Here is a 22,322-nt window from a genome sequence, read left to right as displayed (position 1 = left end):
CCACAGTTTTTTGCAGCCAGCGGATTCTAAAAAACGGGAGTGTCGCGCCTGTCACTCACCTTCTTCAGGAGCCTCCCCGTAGCCCGCACCAACTCTATGCTGCTGCCTTGAGCACCATGTTGCTTCCTGAGTCTTGAGACGGTCCGCCTTCGACTCACCCGATTGGACAGAGGGAGAAAATCAGCGCCTGCCTCCAGCAGTTTTATGCTTAGTCGCGGAGAGCAGATAAACGCAAGGTCTGCGCGAGAGGCGGAAAAATCTGCTCTTGCGTGAATCAACGCATTTGCATTGACAATGCATTGGCAGATTCTGCAAACAGCGGCCAGCCAACTCTTGGTGGGAGCGCGCCCTAAAGAGTGTATTTGAGTGTGAAAACATTTTGGTGGCTATTCTAGCAGTTGTCAAGGCTGCTGATTATACAAGATCTGAAGTTGAAGTGGTTGAGAGGGAGTGTCTCCCAAGAGTCCCAACTATAAGCCAGAACTTTGTTTACTTTCCCTTTCCTTTCTTTAAAAGGGAAACCTATGCGTGTGAGTGATTTCCATTTAAAGTTGCCATGTGATTTGCTGCTCACTGAGTGTGAACCCCTACACGTCCCTTTAGGATTCAGGAATATGTTGTACATACTCTATGGCTATTACTATTATCATTATTTTGTCCTATTTTAGACTTTTTCATTTTAGGCTTTTTGAAAATGTCAATCCAGATAAATAATTCACTTGATTCGTAGTGTTCAAATAGGCTAGCCGATATGGCAGATCATGTGTTTGATTTATTGAATACTTTATTTAGAAAGATGGAAAAAGCACATTGAAGTACAGTTTACAATACAAGGTCCTCTAAAATGGATCGCCCATAAAGGCCAACGGCTTCAGTTCTGTTTCAAATGAGATCCCCACATACTCACGTACTGTTGACAAAGAAAACATTAACAATGCTCAAATTAGAAGCATATGACATAATATCGGGCTTGGCTGTGATTCAAATGCTAAAACACAACATTGTTAAGTTGGAAATCTTAGAAGTGTTTAGAATAAAAAGGGGGGAAAAATAAATAAAACCTGCCAGACAAGCACCACTGTGTCTCAGGTAAACCCAATACACCTGCAGCTATACTGCTGTGGTGAATATCAAGTTCACACTGCCAGCTTGTTGGCACTGGATTGCATCAGTATGCTGCAGGCATACTTCTGTGTGTGTGCAGGTCTAATGTGAACAGTATGCAAATGCTGCAAATACTGCTGGAAATAGTGTAATTATTCAAATACTACATAAGATAACACAGTATATGTATACACTAGTGACAACAGTGTATCATATTTGACAGAGTGTATTTTATGGCTGTTATATGATACAGTGTGTCCTATATAAATTCACACTCTTTGCTGGCAGTGGCTTGATAATAGATGGTAGACAGTTTTTAGCTTTGCATAATACCTGACTTATACTTGGTTGTGTGCCGTGTCGCATGCCGAAAATAGCATATCTACAAGCTCACAACGACTTGTGAGCTTGTAGATCAGCTATTATCAGTGTGCGACACCGGTTTGTAACCAAGTATATGACCCTTAATGCTTGTGAATATCCTTTGGGATAGTCAGAAATACATCTCCTTTTGCTGTATTTTATTTATAGTTACCTGTCTGTTTGTATGCATGTCACTCTATCTGCCAATGTGACCACCAGAGGGTGCTAAACACAGCCACAAGGTTCAACTATGCACACCTCTAGGCTAGACACACACATCTAAGTTGCATTTACTGTTTGTATTGTGCTTAGAGCCAGACTGATATATTCTTTTGGCCAACATGTCGGTCTTTATTTACCTTTTTTGACAATCTCGTTATCGACAAATATGCAGCTGATGTGTCCCGATTTTTAACCTGCCTCCTAAAAAGGATTTAGAACAGTGGTTTAGAACAGTGGTTCTCAAAAATATCAGATATACAAGCTCACAGCGCGCCACTTCGTGCCACGCTGCGAGCTTATACAGTACATCTGCTATTCTTTGAAATTTTTGAAAAATCTTGTGTTTGAATTGTTGTTGTTTTTTAACACAGATCTTCTCTTCTGGGGGTCCCTGGCTCAAAACATTTTCAGATGGGGGGGTCCTCCCGGCCAACTACATATCATTTTGGGGGTCCTTGGCACGATTCTTTTTTAGAATCGGCCTCAGGTCTTAATGGGTTAAAACGGTGTATCGATACACAATTTTTTTCTTTTTTCCACAACTTTGTTGTTGTTGCTGTAGATGGCTGACGTGGAAGTGGTGAAGAAGATGCTTCGGGCCGTGCTCCAGGCCAACAAGGGCGGAGTGTCGCTGTCCCGCCTGCAGGCGGAGTACAAGGAGCTGACGGGGGAGCAGATCCCGCACAAACTGGTGGGTCACAACCACCTGGACTCCCTGCTGGCCAGCATGCCCACCGTGGTGCGCGTGGAGCGCAACCGATCTGGAGAGGTGAGGGGATAACAAGGGCTGGGTGGATGTTTAGTCACTTGTCCGGGTATAGCTCAGTCGGTAGAACAGTCGCCTTTGGACTAAATGTCATGATTTCGATCCCGGGCACCGCCAACTCAACGTATGAGTACTGGGAGCTGACGGTAGATGTTGTGCTCCACCTCAGCAATCCGTCTAGCACATTGAAACGGGGATAGAATCCTGCATTCTTGGCTGATACCGACAATAAGCCTCTCTCTACTTACTTAGTCACATTATACCTGTCCTTCCTGTCTTAAACGTTTTGATTTCAAGGACCCCCCAGTTTGGTATGCATTTTGACCACGGCCCCCCATGACGCATTTGTACACTCTCAGAGTTAAAAACGTCTAATTATGACAAGAAATAGAGCGGAGTTTTTTAAAGGCCAAAACGTAAAGTAGGCTTTTATAGCACCAACCATGAGGCCGGTTTGAATGGTCTTTGGGTTGAGTGTCTTCCATGGCCTGCTGGCAAAGAGCACAAATACCTTGGCACTGATCAATCCAGCAGTTTGTGAGATTAGATCCAGACAGACAGACAAACAGAGAGACAGACAGACATGGGCGAAAACATAATATAAATGGATAAATAGATGGATGGACATAAGTACGATTATGGAATGTTGTGGTAATGGATGGTTGGCTGGCTGGGCGGATGGACATTTACACACACTACTACACTTTTCAATAAACTCACACTCCACAGTTCTTTCACTTAATCTTTCCATGGATGGATGGATGGTTAGATAGAAGGATGGACTGAATGACAGTTATTACTATCAGGCCTTTGTCAGTGAAAGTGGATGGATCGTTCTATTCTGGATCATGGATAGAAGGATGGAAGGATAGATGATGTATGATGGATATGGAATGTAATGGTGAAGGATGGTTGACTGGGTACGTTTACCCACGCCACACTACATCTTTCAATAAACTCACACTACACAGTTCTTCCACTTAATCTTTCCATGGCTGGATGGATGGTTAGATAGAAGTATGGACTGAGTGATAGTTATTCTATCAAGTCTTTCATTAACAGTGAAAGTGGAGGGAGACACACATGAAATGTAAATGTAAGGGCAAATGCCCTTATAATATTCACCCTAACCACTCGGATTGCCCCTGAATGCGAAAAATGTACATTCATGTTACATTCACATTTTGACACATTTTACATAAATTACATAGGGCCTACGTGTTGGCTGGATGGATTATCAGTGGACTGAATACAAGGTGCTGAATTCATGTTTGGATGGATGTTTAACCCATTAAGACGCATCTGTGCCATTTTAAGATTTCTTTGGCTATTCAAAAATAGCAGATATATACAAGCTCATAGCGCGCACCGAGTGCCGCGCTATGAACTTGTAGATCTGCTATTTTAGATAGTGAATGATGTGTGCAAATCTTTGAATATATATTTTTTAAAGCGAACATTTTTAACTCTGTTACAACTTCTGGGGTCCCTGGAACTAAATATTTTGAGATGGGGGTCCACGGCCAAATACATTAAAAAAAAAACTTTAAAAATAATATATTCAAATATTTGCACACATTTTCCACGTTTTTCCCCAAAAGATTGCAGATCTACAAGCTCATGAGCTATGAGCTTGTTTATCTGCCTATTTTTGAATAGCCCAAAGAAATCTAAAAATGACAGAGATGCATTTTTTAATGGGTTAATTAATTCACATTGCATGGTGCAAAAACATATGCAAGCACATGTGCCCACACCCAAACGTACGCGTGGCAGCAGACGCACATACACTTGACACACCTTCTCTCGCCAGTTCTCCCCACATGAAACTGTCTTCGTCTCAGAGGTGTGCGCTCAGAATGCCGTCTAGATAGAATCCATCCCAAAAATAGCCTCTTACCTCAGAACATTAGTTTTAATGTGAAGCACACCGTTTCGGTCGGAGACGTTTATCAGGTTATCTTGGTTATAAATAGATAACCTGATGAAGCTCTCCGGACCCAAAACGTTGTGTTTCACATTAAAACCTTATTTTCTTTTGCATTTGATGGACTGTGGGAGCTTTTCTTCTGCGTTGATCAGCCCTTGGTCTATACTCCATTGGTTCTCAAAGTGGGGCCGGGTGACCCCAGGGGTCCTTGGGGGATGGTTCCAAGGGGTCCCCACTGTGGCCCCATTATAATTAAGTGAGCCAGTCACACTAATTTTAACCACTTTAACCATATTCTATACCTTGGCTATTCAAAAATAGCAGATATACAAGCTCATAAGAGCTTGTGGATGTGCTTTTTTTTTTACTCAAATCTTTGCTTCTGGAGGACCCTGGCACAACATATTTTGAAGATGGGGGTCCGCAGCCAAATTCATAACATTGTGGGGGTCTTTGACATGAAAAAGTTTGAGAACCACTGGTCTATACTCCAACGTACCTGTAGTTTTGTAGTTGTGCAAAGGTCTTGCTTGTTTTTAGAATGAAATCATTAGCCATTGCCTCAGTTCAAAGTCAGTGCGGGTTGGCACTAACCACTTTCACTTTCAACCCATGGTGTCCCTATTGTGTTATTATAATTAATATATAATTATAGATTTTAATTTGAAAATGTTCATTTCATTTAGATTCCCCCCCCCAAAAAAATCTAGTGTGAGCTTGTAGATCTGCTATTTTCACTGTTTTGTGAAACACTGCCCTATAACTAAGCATAAAAAATAGGACTCAAGTGGTTAAATCCAAGTCATCTAAAACGCTGGTTACTATGACAACAGCAAAGATCCATGAGGTCGATGACAAAAATGATTATCTGGCAGCCAGAGCTTACTGACCCCATGCACTGATTCTGCATGGGTCTGCTACACTGCTGTCTAGCGCTGTCAACATTATGACATTTTATTAACGATTAATTGTCGCTCAAATAATTGCGATTAACCATTTAATTGCGTTTTTGTCGTAAACATTGTGAATATTCGTGAACAAAAGGTGCACAGGGCAGATATTACAAATAACTTACATAATTTACTAACCTTTATACTTTATAAAAAACTTGAATAGTGGAAATAGACGATCTACAAGCTAAAAAAATATGACTATTATTACAACCTGACTCAAGGTTGCAACAAAAGGAGACACAGGCACAGTTAAAAGTGTATAAAATGTATTATTTAAAGATAAACTAACTAAACAACAAACATAACACGTCAGTAAATATGAATGAGCATCAGTGTGAAGGCAGTGTATGGGTGCGAGTGTATGTGCAGTGTGAATGTTGTAAGGTGTAAACCAAGGTATGTTAACAAACAAACTGGGGAGAGAGGATAAGAGAGAATCTGACCGAAAGAGGACTGCTTTTAAAAGCCCTCAGAGCAATAGGCTCAGGTGCTCCAGATCAGAGCTGATGGCCTCCAGCTCCACCTACCAGGCATTCACAACAGATATTACTTTTATGTAAACAATTATTGCGATTATCTCAAATAATTGCGATTATCTCAAATAATTGCGATTATCTCAAATAATTGCGATTATCTCAAATAATTGCGATTATCTCAAATAATTGCTTATAGGCGATTATGTAATAATTGTAACAGGCCTACTGCTGTCCCCGCATCACGTCACGCTCACCCTCTCTGTATTGTGTTCTCTCCAGGCGGTGTACCTGGCCTCGGTGGCCAGTGAGACGGCCCACGTGGCCAAGGTGGTGGCTCGCCAGCGGAGCTCCAAGAAGACCGGGCGGCCCCAGATGGTCAACACACAGATGCGGGTGAAACGAGCTGCGCCACTCGTCCTCAACGGTGAGAATTCAAGTCAAAATGCAAAGCGTTGCTGTTTGTGGAACTGGCCATTTATTCTGCATCATACGATCCCCGCTGAAAATGTGCGCCGTGGCTCTGCAGGAGGCTAGCCGTCCAAAAGGGGGTCTGTGTGTCTGTGTGTCTGTGTGTCTGTGTGTCTGTGTGTCTGTGTGTCTGTGCATCTGGAGCTAATCGTACAAACCGCTGGACCTATCAGTAGCAAATGTGTTGTGCACACTGCCAGTAGACCACTGAAGTACCTCCACTCATTTGGAAACAGAAAATCAGAAGAAAAAGTAAAGTAAAAGTCCGGAATTCAACATTTATTTGAGTAAAGTACATAAGTATAAGTACATGGTATCAAAATGTACTTAAAGTACCAAAAGTAGAAAGTATACTTATTATGCAGAATTACATTCGAAAAGAAGTTTTCGAATGTATAAAATGTATAAAAATCCTTTGAAAATAGCAGATCTACAAGCTCACAATGCGTCGCATCGCGACGCGTTGTGAGCTTGTAGATCTGCTATTTTCAAATGGCCGAAATGTATATAATCAAATTCCACAAAGTAACTAGTAACTCAAGTTTTCAAATAATTGTAGTGGAGCAAATGTACAATATTTGCCTCTGAGATGTAGTGGAGTAGAAGTAAAAGTACTGGAAATTGGAAATACTCCAGTAACGTAAAAATACCTCAAAAGTTTACTTACGTACAGTACTTGAGTAAATGTACTTGGTTACTTTACACCACTGGTCTCGGACAACGTGCCGCCTTAATAAAGAGAGCTCCTTTTGTGCACCTTCATTGGAGAACACACAATTAGATCTATCAAATTACATGGATATTTTGGGGCTTACTTCTGCAGAGCTGCTTGGTGTTTTATTGCACAACACAGTGGACGGTTGTATAAGACGTTGTGTGAGCGATTTGAGTTCCACTGTGTTATTGGCTGAATGATTATGAACACTGATCATTACATTATAAAGGTAAAAGACTTGGGCGTAACCAAGGTACAGTACCATTATTCACAAAGGTCCACTACGCAATAAATAATCTTTTCTGTTAATTATCACAAGCGTGACACAAGCGTGATACAATTACAGTGCAGAAGAGAAAGAAAAAGAAAACAAAAGAAAGGTACTGTAACTCAAATAAAGGGAGCGGCAAACAGAAAGGTCTTTAGTTGTGTTTTAAAAGAAATAAGAGTAAGCAGACCTGCTGCAGTTTTCTGGAAGTTTGTTCAGCAAGTTAGAGTTAGAGATTAACAGTAAGGAGAGGCAGACACATCCGCTGTAGAGTCAGTCAGTCATGGATAACAACTCAAGTAAGAATGCATTTGTAATTAGCTTTATTTTGTACTTTTGTATTTGGAAAAGGCAATATCACAAAAAACAAAAATCTTCAGGTTTTAGACATGAATTTCATCTCTGCTACCATAGCAACCATGACATTGTCCAAATATTCAATCAGTGCTGTGATGCACCGAACTTGGGTGTCTGTGTGTGTGTGTGCGTGTCTGTCTGACTGTATCGTGCTTAACTACGAGCACTGTCCGACCGATCAGATAAAAAGGGGACCCCCTTTTGAAAACCCCATGTCAAATCTTTGACAGTGTTTGACAAGTGTTTAAACGGTTCCTCTTTGTTTGCTGGGGATGCCCATGAACCCCCTCGAGGACCCCTGGGGGTCCTTGAACACCACTTTGAGAACCAGTGTCACAGAGGGTGTGTCGTGCCGAGAGGGAATTCCATTGGATAAGCGACTGTCCATTGCGTCGCATTGAAACACGTTATCTACAGGGTCCCCACGGTCATGAAATTCCTGGAAATATTTTGAAAAAAAAAAAAAAAAAACCCAGTACTGGAAAAGGTTTGGAATTGATCAAAGGTCCTGGAATTTATCAAGGGTCCTGGAAAAATATTTGGCTATGCATTGTTTTTGGCTATTGATTTTTTTTAATACAAAACATTTTCATAAACATGTATAACATTACACAAAATATGTAACATAAGTAGTTTTTCGCCGAACGGGCTAACACCCCATCCGCACTGCCAGCGATGCGACGTGACGCGAAGCGAGCGGGCGATGAAATCTCATTAAAATACATGTTTTTGAATGAGACCGTCCTGACCTACCGCGAGCGACAACGAACCGTGCAACGACGTCGTCCACCCCTCCTATTTTCGCTCGCAGGGTCACTATGCCCTAATTTTGCGAAACGTTGAATGAAATTGTACTATCTTATATTCTATGCTTTATTTTTGCTACACTGCCTATCTTTGGGCATTGTACATAGGAGTAAGAGACACATTATTGCGCTGAATGATTGTTTTATAGGCCTGGAAATTGGGCTAAATATTCTGGAAAAGTTTTGGAAAAGTTTTGGAAATTCATTGCTAAAAATGTGTGGGGACCCTGTATCTACAAGAGTCGCATCACGACACAATGTGAACTTGTAGATCAGCTACAACAAAGCGTAAAACAGGACATACATTTTCAATTAAATTAAATATGGAGATACAAGGTTTCTGCTCGACAGTGACAATATTATTATGACCATTCCTTCAGATTTGCAGCAAAAGAATCCCAACTAAAACAGTCCAGGTTTCTTGGGGGGGCGGAACTATAGCCTACTGTACAGTGCAGCACAAGAGTGAATCGAAACAATGACAATGCAACGTCTTCCAGAAAGCGCTTGGCTCTGTTGGGAATGCTGTTGTCTTTTAGTGCACGTGTGAATGACTGGCCTATTTTGCTTGTTGATCTGTGGGAACCTGGCGTACCGGAAGGCGACGAGAATAATAGGGAACAGTGTGGGGTATGACACGTACGCACGCACGCACGCACACGCACGCACGCACGCACGCGCACACACACACACACACACACACACACACACACACACACACACACACACACACACACACACACACACACACACACACACTGTATCTCTGAAAGATATTGTAAGAAAAGGGCTCCAGAGGGTCAGGAGAAGACCAGAGGGAATGAGGTACAGAGTCTGAGGAGAGAGGGTGGAGCTACTGAGAGAGAGAGAGAGAGAGAGAGAGAGAGAGAGAGAGAGAGAGAGAGAGAGAGAGAGAGAGAGAGAGAGAGAGAGAGAGAGAGAGAGAGAGAGAGAGAGAGAATGGATTACCCAGACAGAGAGAGAGAGGAAAAGGGCGAGAGAGGGATGGGGACAGCAGACAGGGAGAGAGAAAGGGGGTGGGGGGTGCAGAGAGAGAGGGAGAGAGAGAGAGAGAGAGCGACGGAGAGAGAGAGAAAGGGGAGTTGGGATTTCAGACCAATGCTATAGCTCCTAGCATCCTAGACTCTGCTGCGAAGCAACGAACAGCTGATTCACATGCCAATGCAACCCCTCTCTCTCCCTCTCTCCCTCTCTCCCTCTCTCTCTCTCTCTCTCTCTCCCTCTCTCTCTCTCCTCTCTCTCTCTCCTCTCATCCTGTCTGCCAGCTGATCAGGGACGTATTGATATTCAGCCTGAGTGGTGACTGTGCTTCCATGCCGGTGAGATGACGTTTGTCTCAGCTCTGCGTGCGTGTGTGTGTGTCTGTGTGTGTGTTTGTGTGTGTGTGTGTATGTGTGTGCAGCCACGCGCACACGTACGCATGCGTGTGCGTTAGGGAGCCTTTGTCCCCGCCTGTGAGTAATGTGCGTGTCTATACTGCTGTCTGATGCTGTTTCTGATGTATGTACTGTATGTGTGTCTGCTGTTGTGGGTGGGTTGTGTGTATGAGTGTCTGGCTGTAGGTGGGCGAGTTGTGTGTATGAGTGTCTGTGTGTGTGTGTGTGTGTATGTATGTGTGTGTATGTCACTGTGTGTCCATGTGGACATGCATGCAGTGTTTGTATACTACTGTTTATGCCCCTTTGCATGCTGTGTGTGTATAGTATTTATGTCCGTGGGTGCATGTGAGTGAGCGTGTGAGCGTGCGTGTGCGCGTGCGTGTGCGTGTCTGTGTGCGTGTCTGTGTGCGTGCGTGCGTGTGTGTGTGTGTGTGTATGTGTGTGCGCGTGCGCGTGCCTGCGTGAGTGTGCCTGTGTGTGTATGCGTGTGTATGCGTGCGCGCCCATGTGCCAGTGGCTATTGACTATTAGTCAATTAGCTCTCTTTCTTGGTGTGACAGAGGTATTCAATGGAACACCTACTGTAGCTAGCAGTGGGTGGATTCACTGACATCACTATCAACACAGTTATGCTGGTGCAGATGGTGCTTAGAATGCACACATCCTAGAGAGCCGTGTTTCTTATGTCTTTACGGAAGAACCCAGTGGATCCATTGTAGTTATTATTTAGGCACAAGCTCTTTTTTAATACTTTTCATTGGTTAGATATTTATAAAACCCACAGACAGCTTTAACCACTTTCCTCTTGGTGTCCCCATTTTGGACATGTAATTATAGGCAAATTTGTCAAAGACTCTCAATATGTGTCAGTATATTTCAATAGCTAAAACAACAGATCTACAAGCTCACAATGTGTTGTGATGCAACGCATGTGAGCTTGAAGATCTGTTGTTTTCTGATGCCTTGGTGTTCAATGTGCACAGTAGTAATCTATGGGGATCTCTATGGAAATAAAGGGACATACACAGACAGACAGCCAGACAGCCAGACAGCCAGACAGCCAGCCAGACAGACAGAGATTCCTATCTCATAGGTTATTATCATCATTGATGTTGAGAGAGACGTGAACTGAAGACTATGTGAAAGGAAAGAGAGAGAGTAGGTGAGAGACAGACAGACAGACAGACAGACAGACAGACAGACAGACAGACAGTGAGAGAAAGCAATACATCTACAGTAGTGAGGGAAATACAGAGAGAGACACACACACACACACACACACACACACACACACACACACACACACACACACACACACACACACACACACACACACACACACACACACACACACACACACACACACACACACACACACACACACACACTGAGACAAGAGAGAGAGATCCAGACAGACAGATATACAGACAGAGAGGGAGACAGAGAGAGAGAGAGAGAGAGAGAGAGAGAGAGAGAGAGAGAGAGAGAGAGAGAGAGAGAGAGAGAGAGAGAGAGAGAGAGAGAGACAGAGAGAGATGATAATCAGTCCCCCAGGTAACAGGAATACACACACACACACACACACACACACACACACACACACACACACACACACACACACACACACACACACACACACACACACACACACACACACACACACACACACACAGAACAGCACTCTGCAGAGAGGTGAGGAAGAGGAGGAGCAGAGAGGATAGAGGAGTGAGAGAGGAGAGAGAGGACGATAGAGAGAACATGGGGACAGAAACCGGAGGAGGAGGAGGAGGAGAGTGACAGAGGAGATGACTAAGGGAAACGGGAAGAAGGGGGAAATGTGGTGCTGTCACTTTTCGGATGTGTGATGATGTCATGGTGGCTGGCCGAGGTGTGTGTGTGTGTGTGTGTGTGTGTGTGTGCGTGTGCGTGTGCGTGTGCGTGTGCGTGTGCGTGTGTATGGGGCTCCGTTAGTGCCACGAGGGGCGCATGACGCCTCCTGTGACCACATGATTTTTTCTTACGTGTGTGTGTGTGTGTGTACACGTTCGTTCTGCGCGTGCACTGCACAAAAGCACGCGTTACGCGCTGCAACGCGTCGTGTACATTTACGCGTAAGCTACATGCGCTACAACCTGTCACGTACATTCACACGTAAGCACGCGTTACGCGCTGCAACGCGTCGTGTACATTTACGCGTAAGCTACATGCGCTACAACCTGTCACGTACATTCACACGTAGTAATAATAATAAAAAATAAAATAATAATAATAATAATAAGGGTAATAATAATAAGGGTAATAATAATAGTAATAATAATAATAATAATAATAACAATAATAATCCTTTATTAAATAATGATACTGCCCAAGATATTGCCTTACTAATGTAATAACGCAATAAGGGTAATAGTGTAATAATGCAATAAGTGTAATAGGTGTAATAGTGTAATAGGTGTACTAATGTAATAGTGTAACAACGCAATAGGGGTAGTAGTGTAATAGGTGGAATAGTGTAATATTGCATTAAGTTTAATATGTAATAGGTGTAATAGTGTAATAGGTGTAATAGTGCAACGTGTGTAATAGTGTAATAGATGTAATAACGCAATGAGGGTAATACTCTAATAGTTGAACAGGTGTAATAGTGCAATAAGTTAATAAGTGTAAAAGTGTGATAGTGTTATAAGTGGTCACATTCACCCAATTCCGCCCACATCCACCCAAACCCCAACTACTTCACTACACTATAACACCTATTGCACTATTACCCTATTGCGTCATTACACTATTACACCTATTACACTTTTTACCCTTTCTACACTATTATACCTATTATACTATCACACATATTGCACTATTACACTATTAAACCTATTACACTGTTACCATTATTATGTTATTACACTATTACACTATTAAACTTGTTGCATTATTACACCATTACAATTATTACACTATTACACGTATTACAACATTACCCTTATTCCGTTAATATATCATATAGCAGTCACTGGGTACCGGCCACTGGGTGCCAGGCAACGGCCCCGGTCGACCCGCCAACAGCCTTTTGGTGAAGAACCTGGGCTCGGTCCACCTCTATATTTTCATGGTATGCAGAGACTGACTCACGCATAGGAAATACATTGCCTTTTTCTCCAAGTCCTCAAACCAGCCAGGATGTGGAGTTGCGAATGAGAGGAAAGTGTCTTCCTCCTCCTGCCACTGCCCCAGTTTAGGAGACACCTTCAGGCATGGGAAGACGTAGTCTATATCCTCCTCCCACAGGCCCTCTGTTGACCAGTTCTCCTCCAAGAAGGTGTTCAGGTGTGGAGGAAGACTCATTGACTTCCTTAACGATCTGCTTTAGCAGCCTAGGCCAAATGTGGACCCGCTGTTGTAGGGTCTCAAACGGCACCAGCAAGTGTCCCAGCTTAGTACAACCGGGTTCCCTGAGAAATTTTCTTATGCACACCGAGGACAGAGTTCCGACCCAACGCAAGCCACAGCCACATACCAGTTGTGGCATCAGTGTCTCTAGCAACTTTTAGGAGTCTCCAAGCCTCCAGAATGGACTCATGAATGGTGACAGCCCTGGCAGATATGCATTGTCTTCTGACGTTTCCCGATACAAATATTCAATTCATTGGTGAGAGTCAGTGTAATGTTTTTTTTATTTTACAGGAACACTGCAATTAAATTCTGGAATCGCATCTTCTCATAGGAATATGGAGAAATATAACACAACTGCTCTGGGATTTCATCTATAGGTCCAACATGAATCCAAGGATTTTAGTCAGCTAATTAAAGATGCTATTTCTCAGGGTGTCAAAAATGACAAAGGCTGATCAAACAAGTTGAAAATAATTTATTCACCAAATCAAATTTCACACAGGGAACTTTCTGACCGAAATTGAAATATAAATTAAGCAGATTCGTTTGAAAACAGTATCGGTGTAACAATTGAACATCATTCTACCATCCGGATTTGAACTAGAGGTGTCGGTTTCATGGTCCATCTCCTGTCATGGTGAGCTAAGCAATCGCAAGAACAATTTGTTTTGTCCGTATTTCAACAATCAAATCATTGACACTTAATAGAAGGGCGAAAGCAAAACGGAATGGAATGGAACACCTGGCGCGGGTCGGACCGAGAGAACCCCGCAATGCCACACACACACACACACACACACACACACACACACACACACACACACACACACACACACACACACACGTTGTTTATGTAGGATGGACAATCATGTGATCCATGTTTTATATTAAAATACATTATTTTGATAATGATTTTATGATTTTCATTTTAAAATATGGACTGACAGTCCTATAGCTATAATGTCCATAGAGAATATGTCCCCACCTGAAAGATGCTTATTAAACTTTATAGCCTAACTTGCCTGGTACCATGCATGCTTCATCTTACCATCTAAAATTATATTCCTTGGCTTGCAAACAGCCAAAAAGTGTGTAACGGCTTTGCATTGATGACACCAGGTATAAGAAACTCATGAGCACACTGGCCAATACAAACTAATAGGCGAGTGCGCTCTGGTGCGCAATTTCCGCACTGCTGCTGTCCAATGTGTCCAAATTCATCTTTAAATGCCCTGTTTTCAGCACTGTCACATATCTTTTACACATATCTTTTATACTCTTGATACCAGGAGTCTTCAACGTTTTCAGGCCAAGGACCCCCTAGCTGAGAGAGAGACGAAGCAGGGACCCCCTCTATATTGTATAAAATTGTGTTTCAGATTAAACTTTTTTTGTTTACTTGGTCTGCTCTTTTTTCCCCTCTACACCTATATATCTCTTTGCCAAAAATAGCCGATCTACAAGGCGTTGTGAGCTTGTAGATCTGCTATTTTTGGCTAAAGTTCTCCTCAGAAAAGGGATGCCAGGGTTCAAGTGGTTAAGGTAAAAACAAAAAAAAAGATAACACACAAAGATTTGGTGGACCCCCTGTAGTAACTCTGAGGACCCCCTAGGGGTCCCGGACCCCCTGTTGAAGACCCCTGCTTTATACTTTTGGATAGTGTCATTTCTCTTGTTAACTAGCAGATTAATGTTTAGCGATCTCAAGCAGTCTGTCTCTCTCAAGTAGCAGCTGCAATCCATCCAGTAACGACCAATTTATGCTTCGACGTACAACGGTCAGTGCATGGTGGGAAAAGTACTCAGATATTTTACCTGAGTAAAAGTCTGGAATTCAAAATTGAGTAAAAGCACAAAAGTATTAGTATCAAAATGTACTTAAAGTACCCAAAAGTAAAAGTACTAATATTTGAAAATAGCAGATCTACAAGCTCACAATGTGTTGCAATGCGATGCATTAGATTGGCTATTTTCAAATAGCCTATGTAGGCCTATAAAATAGGGCTAAAGTGGTTTTATAATATAATAATTGATAATAGCAAAGTAACTAGTAACTAAAGTTTTCAAATGATTGTAGTGGAGTAAAAGTACAATATTTGCCGTTGGGGTGTAGAAGTAATACAATAGTAGGCCTACTGAAAATTGGCAATACTCCAGTAAAGTAAAAATACCTAAAATTTGTACTTAAGTGCAGTACTTGAGTACATGTACTTTGTTACTTTATGACAACGGTGTTGCGCCCCGAATATATTCAATCTGCGCTGCAGTGTGAGCTTGTGGATTTGCAAAGCGATCCTGATGAATCATGCTTAATAATGTGACGTTGCAGCCTACGTCTGGCATTGCGGGGTATAATGAGAATAAAAGTAAAATCATTCAAATTATTGAATGATTATGATGAGGACGGTAGGCTTTGCTACATGGTCAGTCTTGGAGGGGGGGGGGGGAACCGCTGTTTACGGTTTATTATGCCACCTAATAGCTTACATTTTGATTCATTCTCTGTGACTGTGAGAGTATCACAAATGTGTGCCAAATATAAGGCGTTCTGTCTTGACTCTTGGAGTTCCAGTACATTTGTTAACTATCCATTTCTTAAATTAGCCTTTCATTATGTTCTGGCCCGCCATCTAATGCTTTAGAAAAAAAACGTTCATGTTGGTGCACCCTTCATAGTTCTTAAATCCATGAATTTTGCAAAAATGTTGCAAGGGAAGTCTCTGTGCCAGCCAGGATTATTTTGTTCTTCGTCGCACAATGGTTTCGAGTGGTTAACATTATGCGATATTAGCTGTAGAATACAACTCTCGTAGACGTATTTACGATTCTGACGTTTTCAATCTACGAGAGTTGTAGGGTTCACCCCCATGGACACAGGGACTTTCTGCACTATGCCCCGTAGACACTCCAAACATGTACAAATTGAAAATAAAGGTGCTTACCCCCACGCAACAAATGTTAACTATCGCTACGGGGTAGTAGTTTAATGTAATAATCCATATCTTTCAATAAAGAAGTGTTTAATGCCGACTGTGGCTGATTCTGTCGGAAGTTCCCAATGGGCGGTAGTGACGCGCCCATCTGGTGAAACCCGGAATTACACTCAATGTAAACAGGAAGTAAGCGAGGGTGAAACAATGGCATTCGGCCATAGACGGCATTAAAACACTTCTTTATTGAAAGATATGGATTATTACATTAAACTACTACCCCGTAGCGAGAGTTAACATTTGGGGCATGGAAGCACCTTCATTTTTTATTTGTACATGTTTGGAGTGTCTACGGGGTATAGTGCTGAAAGTCTCTGTGTCCATGGGGGGTGAACCCTACAACTCTCGTAGATTGAAAACGTCAGAATCATAAATACGTCTACGAGAGTTGTATTCTACAGCTAATGCGATATACAAGACCACAAGTAGCCTACCGCGAATGAGACGCGTTGTGAGCTTGTAGATCTGCTCTGATGCGGTGCACTGTGTGTGTGTGTGTGTGTGTGTGTGTGTGTGTGTGTGTGTGTGTGTGTGTGTGCGTGTGCGTGTGCGTGTGCGTGTGCGTGTGTGTGTGCGCGCGCGCTGCGCTGCTCAGGAGCGCAGCTGGCTGTTGGAGAAAAACACTGAATTGACATATGAAAATGTTGCCTTCAAAGATTGGTGTGGATAATGTGGGAAGGGTCTAATTATTTTATATTGATCTTTTTTGGGGTCACATTATTATATTTAGGCCTATCTTTTTTTAGGTCACATTATAGCTTAATATGGAACATGAACATCTCGCCATCAGATTGGATTGCCATGTCTGTCAGGCTGTCAGACTGTCTGTCTGTCTATCTCGAGACAGAAAAACAGAGAGACATGATAATTTTCGGGGAACCATGACTTCATCACAACCCATCAATCATCATTGAATGAATAGGCACTTGGAGAGAGAGAGAGAGAGAGAGAGAGAGAGAGAGAGAGAGAGAGAGAGAGAGAGAAGTGCGTGTCAGATAAGTGGCAGGCCGGCAGCGGACCACGGACTAAACATCTAATAGGCCTATAGGCTACACATGAACATTTTGCAAGGGCTGTTCTGGTATATACTTTAATTCATCAACGTGATGAAAGCGACCAAATAGGCTATTTCCACGGTGGACACCAGCCTAGGGTTAGACTTGCACAGCAGTTCATTGTCTGTCCATTGTCTGAGAAGCGCAGTGCTGATCCAATAATACAACTCATAATGACTACAGGCGTCGAAATTAAAACCTGTCCCATCCATAGAAGCCAATCTATAATAACGCATAACAATGAAGTAACTGGAAATCTGATTTCCAGTTATATTTATTCCCATGATTTGCTCTTAGGATGAATTAAACCCCGTATTTAACCAGGTCAATCTAAATGAGATTAAAGTTTATTATCTATTACATTAACATTGTAAAACGCATATGAAAGACACACCAATGGGAGACAGATTCTATAACACTTTGAATTGTATCAAAATGTGTGAAATCGTTATCTAGACGAGCAGGTGAGATGTGGTTTCGCTACTTTTTTCTTTCTGTTTTTCCTCTCTCCTTTTTGAGAGAGAAGGATAATTGTTGCGCTCTGCAGTCATGTAACACAGAAGTAATACCTCTATGGCATAAACGCATATGTTTATTGTTGTTGGAAGGGAGCTTGGCGCATTTGGGGAGCATATAGGCATTTGAAAACATGGTCACAATTGGACCCGTTGGAAAGCCAGAGCGGCACCATTGATTTGACACCATAGGCTATACTGTACAGCTGTTTATTGCCTTGAAATAGAAGATTATTTAAGAGAAAATACTATAGCCTAGGGCTAGGCCTACATGTTACTGATGATAATATATTTGCAATGATGCTAAATGAAGCAAATTCGTGTCAGATCAAAGCCACGTACGGTGATGCCCTGCACCATGCACTCTGCTTAAAAGCCGCTGTTGCTTAATTGCTTTATCAATGGATATTGATAGAATATACAGTGATGAGCTGTACACGAAACAAAAGCTAAGGTTCCAAAGAACTTAAAATTGATTTGATTTGAGAGAGCTCTAAGTGTTAGAAGACACCCACGACCGCCGAGTTTTTGGCACCGACCGCGCCGTGATTGTGTAATTCCTTGCGTAATTCATTCATATCAGGAAATAATGAAAGAATCCAGCCATGGGCCAGATAAACATACAAAGCTTAGATTTCACGGATTCTGGCGTTCTTTTTATTTTAATTTTTGGTTATGATCTGACTGAGTATTAGCTAATATAAAAATCGCCTCGAACCTCCGGAAAAAGACGAGAAGAGTGCATGGCGCGGTGATCAACCAAACCCGATGTTGGAATCATACTGTACAGTTTATAATTGCCTTGAAATAAAAGATTATTTGACAGAAATTAATACAGCCTATATGTTACTGATGACTTGGAATTAAATTTTATTGCAATCAATGCAATATTGATTGCAAAGGACAGGATTCAAGAATGGAGACTTGGAGAGGGACAGCGCACCTTCTGTGCGTAATTGCAGAAAGCCACTTCATAAATTGAATCACATATCAGGAGAGGTAACTGAATTAATTAATACAAATATTTTATTTTTTTTATTTTAAGACTTACACGTGCATATGAGGCGTTCTGTGCAGGGCAGAGTTATGTCACAAGGGCACACGATGCGTTATGTACAGAGCTCAGTTATGTCACACGGGTAGGTGAGGCGTTCCACGCAGCGCGCACCAAGGTGGCACAGCACCCACTCATCTCTCCGCGCCTCGCCTAGTCGCGTGACCAAATAAATCATGCGTGCGTTGACGCGTGCCTTTGCTACAGACGCATGAATCTACACGTAGACGTGTTACCCTGTAGGTCAAGATGCAGTGGTTGCACTGTTACGCGTGAACGCGCGCGTGCACGTGTTCCCATTGTGAGTCAATGGGAAAGTACACTACACGTCTATGCGGTTCTGTGCAACACAAAAAAAAAAGTACACGATTACAGGACAGGGGGTGTGCTTACGTGGCACTAATGGAGCCCCATAGCGTGTGCGTGTGCGTGTGCGCGTGTGCGTGTGTGTGTGTGTGTGTGTGTGTAGTACTCAGATATTTTACCAATACCACAATATAAAAATACTCTGTTACAAGTAAAAGGCCTGTGTTCAAAATGTCACTTGTGACCTGTCACTTGATGTCACTTGTGACCTGTGTACAAAAGTATTGGCATCAAAATATACTTAAAGTACCAAAAGTAAAAGTACTAATGTTTGAAAATAGCAGATCTACAAGCTCACAACGCGTTGAGATGCGACACGTTGTGAGCTTGTAGATCTGCTATTTTCAAATAGCCTATGTATAAAATAGGGCTAAAATGGTTAATGTATGTTTTATAATATAGTCATTTATATCTGCAAAGTAACTAGTAACTCAAGTGTTCAAATAATTGTAGTGGAGTAAAAGTACAATATTTGCCTCTGAGATGTAGTGGAGTAGAACTAAAAGTATTGCAAATTGGAAATACTCTGGTAAAGTAAAAAGTAACTCAAAATTGTACTCAAGTACATGTACTTAGTTACTTTCCACCGCTGTGTAAATGTAAGGCATCCTTTTTTTTATATAAATAGTCTACTGCAATCCTATCAATGTACTGTGACTTTCCAACCCTGGTGTTGTAATCAACGACACTGTAAAACTCCCCAGTGTGAATTTGGCTCTGAGAGAAAAGAAATGGAGCCCTCAGAGCAAATTAAAAGAACACTCAGGATTGTGTCAGTGTGGGAGCAGAGAGAAACCTGATGCTCTCGCTGTGTGGCTGAAAAGGGCTGTTCCATTTCATTCTTCATAGAGCCTTAGTTACATTCCTAACTCATGCTGTATTTAATCTGCATATTTAATCTGTAACAACAGTTGGGTAGCACGACATCAGCCATGTTCACGTCTGTTATGCTTTTAACCACTCAAAGCCCTATTATATACTTCATCGTGTATTGTGTGCTTGTAGATCTGCTGTTTAAACAGAAGTTACACTTTTTGATGATAAAAAATGGCCAAAAGGGAAAGAAACGAAGACACAAGACAGCCCAAAACGTATGTTGCTATATTAATGGTGCTTTTTCATGTCAAGGACCCCCAAAATTATATGTTTTTGGCTGCGTAGCCCCAATCTGAAAACATTTTGTTCCAGGGACCCCCAGAAGCAAAGATTTGAGTCCAAAATGTTCCCTTTAGAAATATATATGTCACAGTACGTTTGGAGAACCAGTACGATTGAAGACAGAGCGCTCGTTTTTAGGCACGGGGCTCCTTCGGGGCGAGGCGGGGCTTTTCGAGACAGGGTTTATTAGCGAGGCTCGCGAGGAGGAGAAGGAGGACGGCGCTGCGAGGCGGGGGGTTATTACGCGAGGCTCGCGAGGAAGAGGAGCCTCCTCCTCCTCCTCCTCCTCGCGTAATAAACCGTCCCGTCCTCTCCTTCTCTCCTTCTCCTCCTCCTCCGAGGAGGAGAAGGAGAGCGCGGAGAGGCGGGGCTTTGATGCGCCGACGGAGACCTGTCTTTTGTTGTTCCCCCCCACATAGCAACCAGGAAGCTACGCTAGGGGAACCATAATATCTATGAGGGGAACGCTGAACACGCGTTCACACGCACGGCGCGCCGACTTAGTGGAGCTTGAGGCCGAGGAAGCGCGCCCTCGCGCCTCCAGGCGCGAGTGCCCGCGCTGACCGGCCGATGCTCCACTAGTCGACTCAGCTCCGTTTGATTTGTAAACCGATAGGGACAGAATAGTTCTTTTCATGGATCACTGTGTGTGTGTGTGTGTGTGTGTGTGTGTGTGTGTGTGTGTGTGTGTGTGTGTGTGTGTGTGTGTGTGTGTGTGTCAGGGAGAAAGTAAAACAAAAGCCAGAACACAATAAAAGTATCTAAACAGTCCTGCTTTCAATAAACCAAAAAAAGCATGAGCGCGTGCGCGTGTGTGTGCGCGTGCGTGTGTGTGTGTGTGTGTGTGTGTGACTGTGTGTGTGACTGTGTGTGTGTGTGTGTGTGTGTGTGTGTGGCCATATATGTTTGTGCACAAGCCTGGCTTGTGGCTCCCTCTAGTGCTGGGTGGGTGGTAAAAACGAGCGCGCTTTCTTCAATCGTACTGGTTCTCCAATCATACTGTAACATATATATTCATAGATTTGCACATTTTCAAGATAAAAAAAAAAATTGCAGATCTACAAACTCATAGCTTGTATATCTGCTATTTTTGAATAGCCAAAGTATGAAATAATGGTTATAGGTCAAATCTAAAATGACACAGGTGCGTTCCCGGATTGAATAGGCCTCGGCTCACTCCCTTGCTGCCACACTGTTGATCTGCACCGTGCGCTCACTCCCAATCTTCTGCCGTAATCTAAAGACTCACCTCTGTGCAGGACTCCACCTTAGACCGTAGCACTTGCCCTATAGCCTCGACGACCTTGCAGGATTATGCAAAGGCTAAAATGTAACTTAGAGAGCATGTTATGTAGACAGATGCCAGGTTCATTTGTAGACCTGGCATAGTGTGTATGGTTTCAATGTACAGATTATGTTTAGACTGATGATAGGTTCTTGGTTTACCTATGATCCAAGATTACTATTGTTATGCATTTGGATGTATTACCTCGTGTTTTCCTTACTCACTGTAAATCGCTCTTGATTAAGATCGTCTGCTAATTGCCTAAATTGTAAATGGTAAATGTGGGCTAGTTTGGAGAATCCTGCCACACCAACACAGGATAGATGATGGATCTTGTCTCGCATGTCTCTCTTCTCTCTCTGACCCTTGGTTTTCTGTGTCTCTACACTGACCTATGTGAAAAAGAAAGCATAAAATGCTTTCTATTTAAATCTTTTCTTTTTAGATCTTTAAGAAAATCCTGTGACACCAGCTCAGGATAGATGCTGAGGGTGAGACAAAAGGAACCCCCTCTAGCATTCCCATGTTGCTGCTATACGTCATACTGCTGTTTTGCAATCAAGAGGAATTGTTTTGGAACAGTGGTTCTCAAACATTTTCAAGTCAAGGACCCCCAAATTGAAAATGTATTTGGCTGCGGACCCCCATCTGAATTATTTTGTTCCAGGGACCCCCATAAGA

The 22,322-nt window shown here is 42.5% G+C and overlaps 1 protein-coding gene across 1 annotated transcript; it reads left to right on the top strand.

Moving 5' to 3' along the window:
* Positions 1 to 442: 442 nt before the first annotated feature.
* LOC308081175 (tudor domain-containing protein 7B-like) lies at positions 443 to 6,238 on the top strand (the record flags this gene model as incomplete). Its single annotated transcript, XM_080457568.1, has 3 exons — positions 443 to 530; positions 2,252 to 2,458; positions 6,094 to 6,238. Coding segments are annotated over exons 1-3 (358 nt in total), but the record flags the coding sequence as incomplete, so codon positions are not given.
* Between the last annotated feature and the right edge of the window lie 16,084 nt (positions 6,239 to 22,322).

This window comes from Gymnoscopelus braueri (assembly GCF_963280865.1).
Source record: "Gymnoscopelus braueri genome assembly, contig: SCAFFOLD_542, whole genome shotgun sequence".
In the NCBI taxonomy this organism is placed as follows: domain Eukaryota; kingdom Metazoa; phylum Chordata; class Actinopteri; order Myctophiformes; family Myctophidae; genus Gymnoscopelus; species Gymnoscopelus braueri.
The sequence above is the reverse complement of the archived record's forward strand: the minus strand, read 5'-3'. Positions and strand labels throughout refer to the sequence as shown.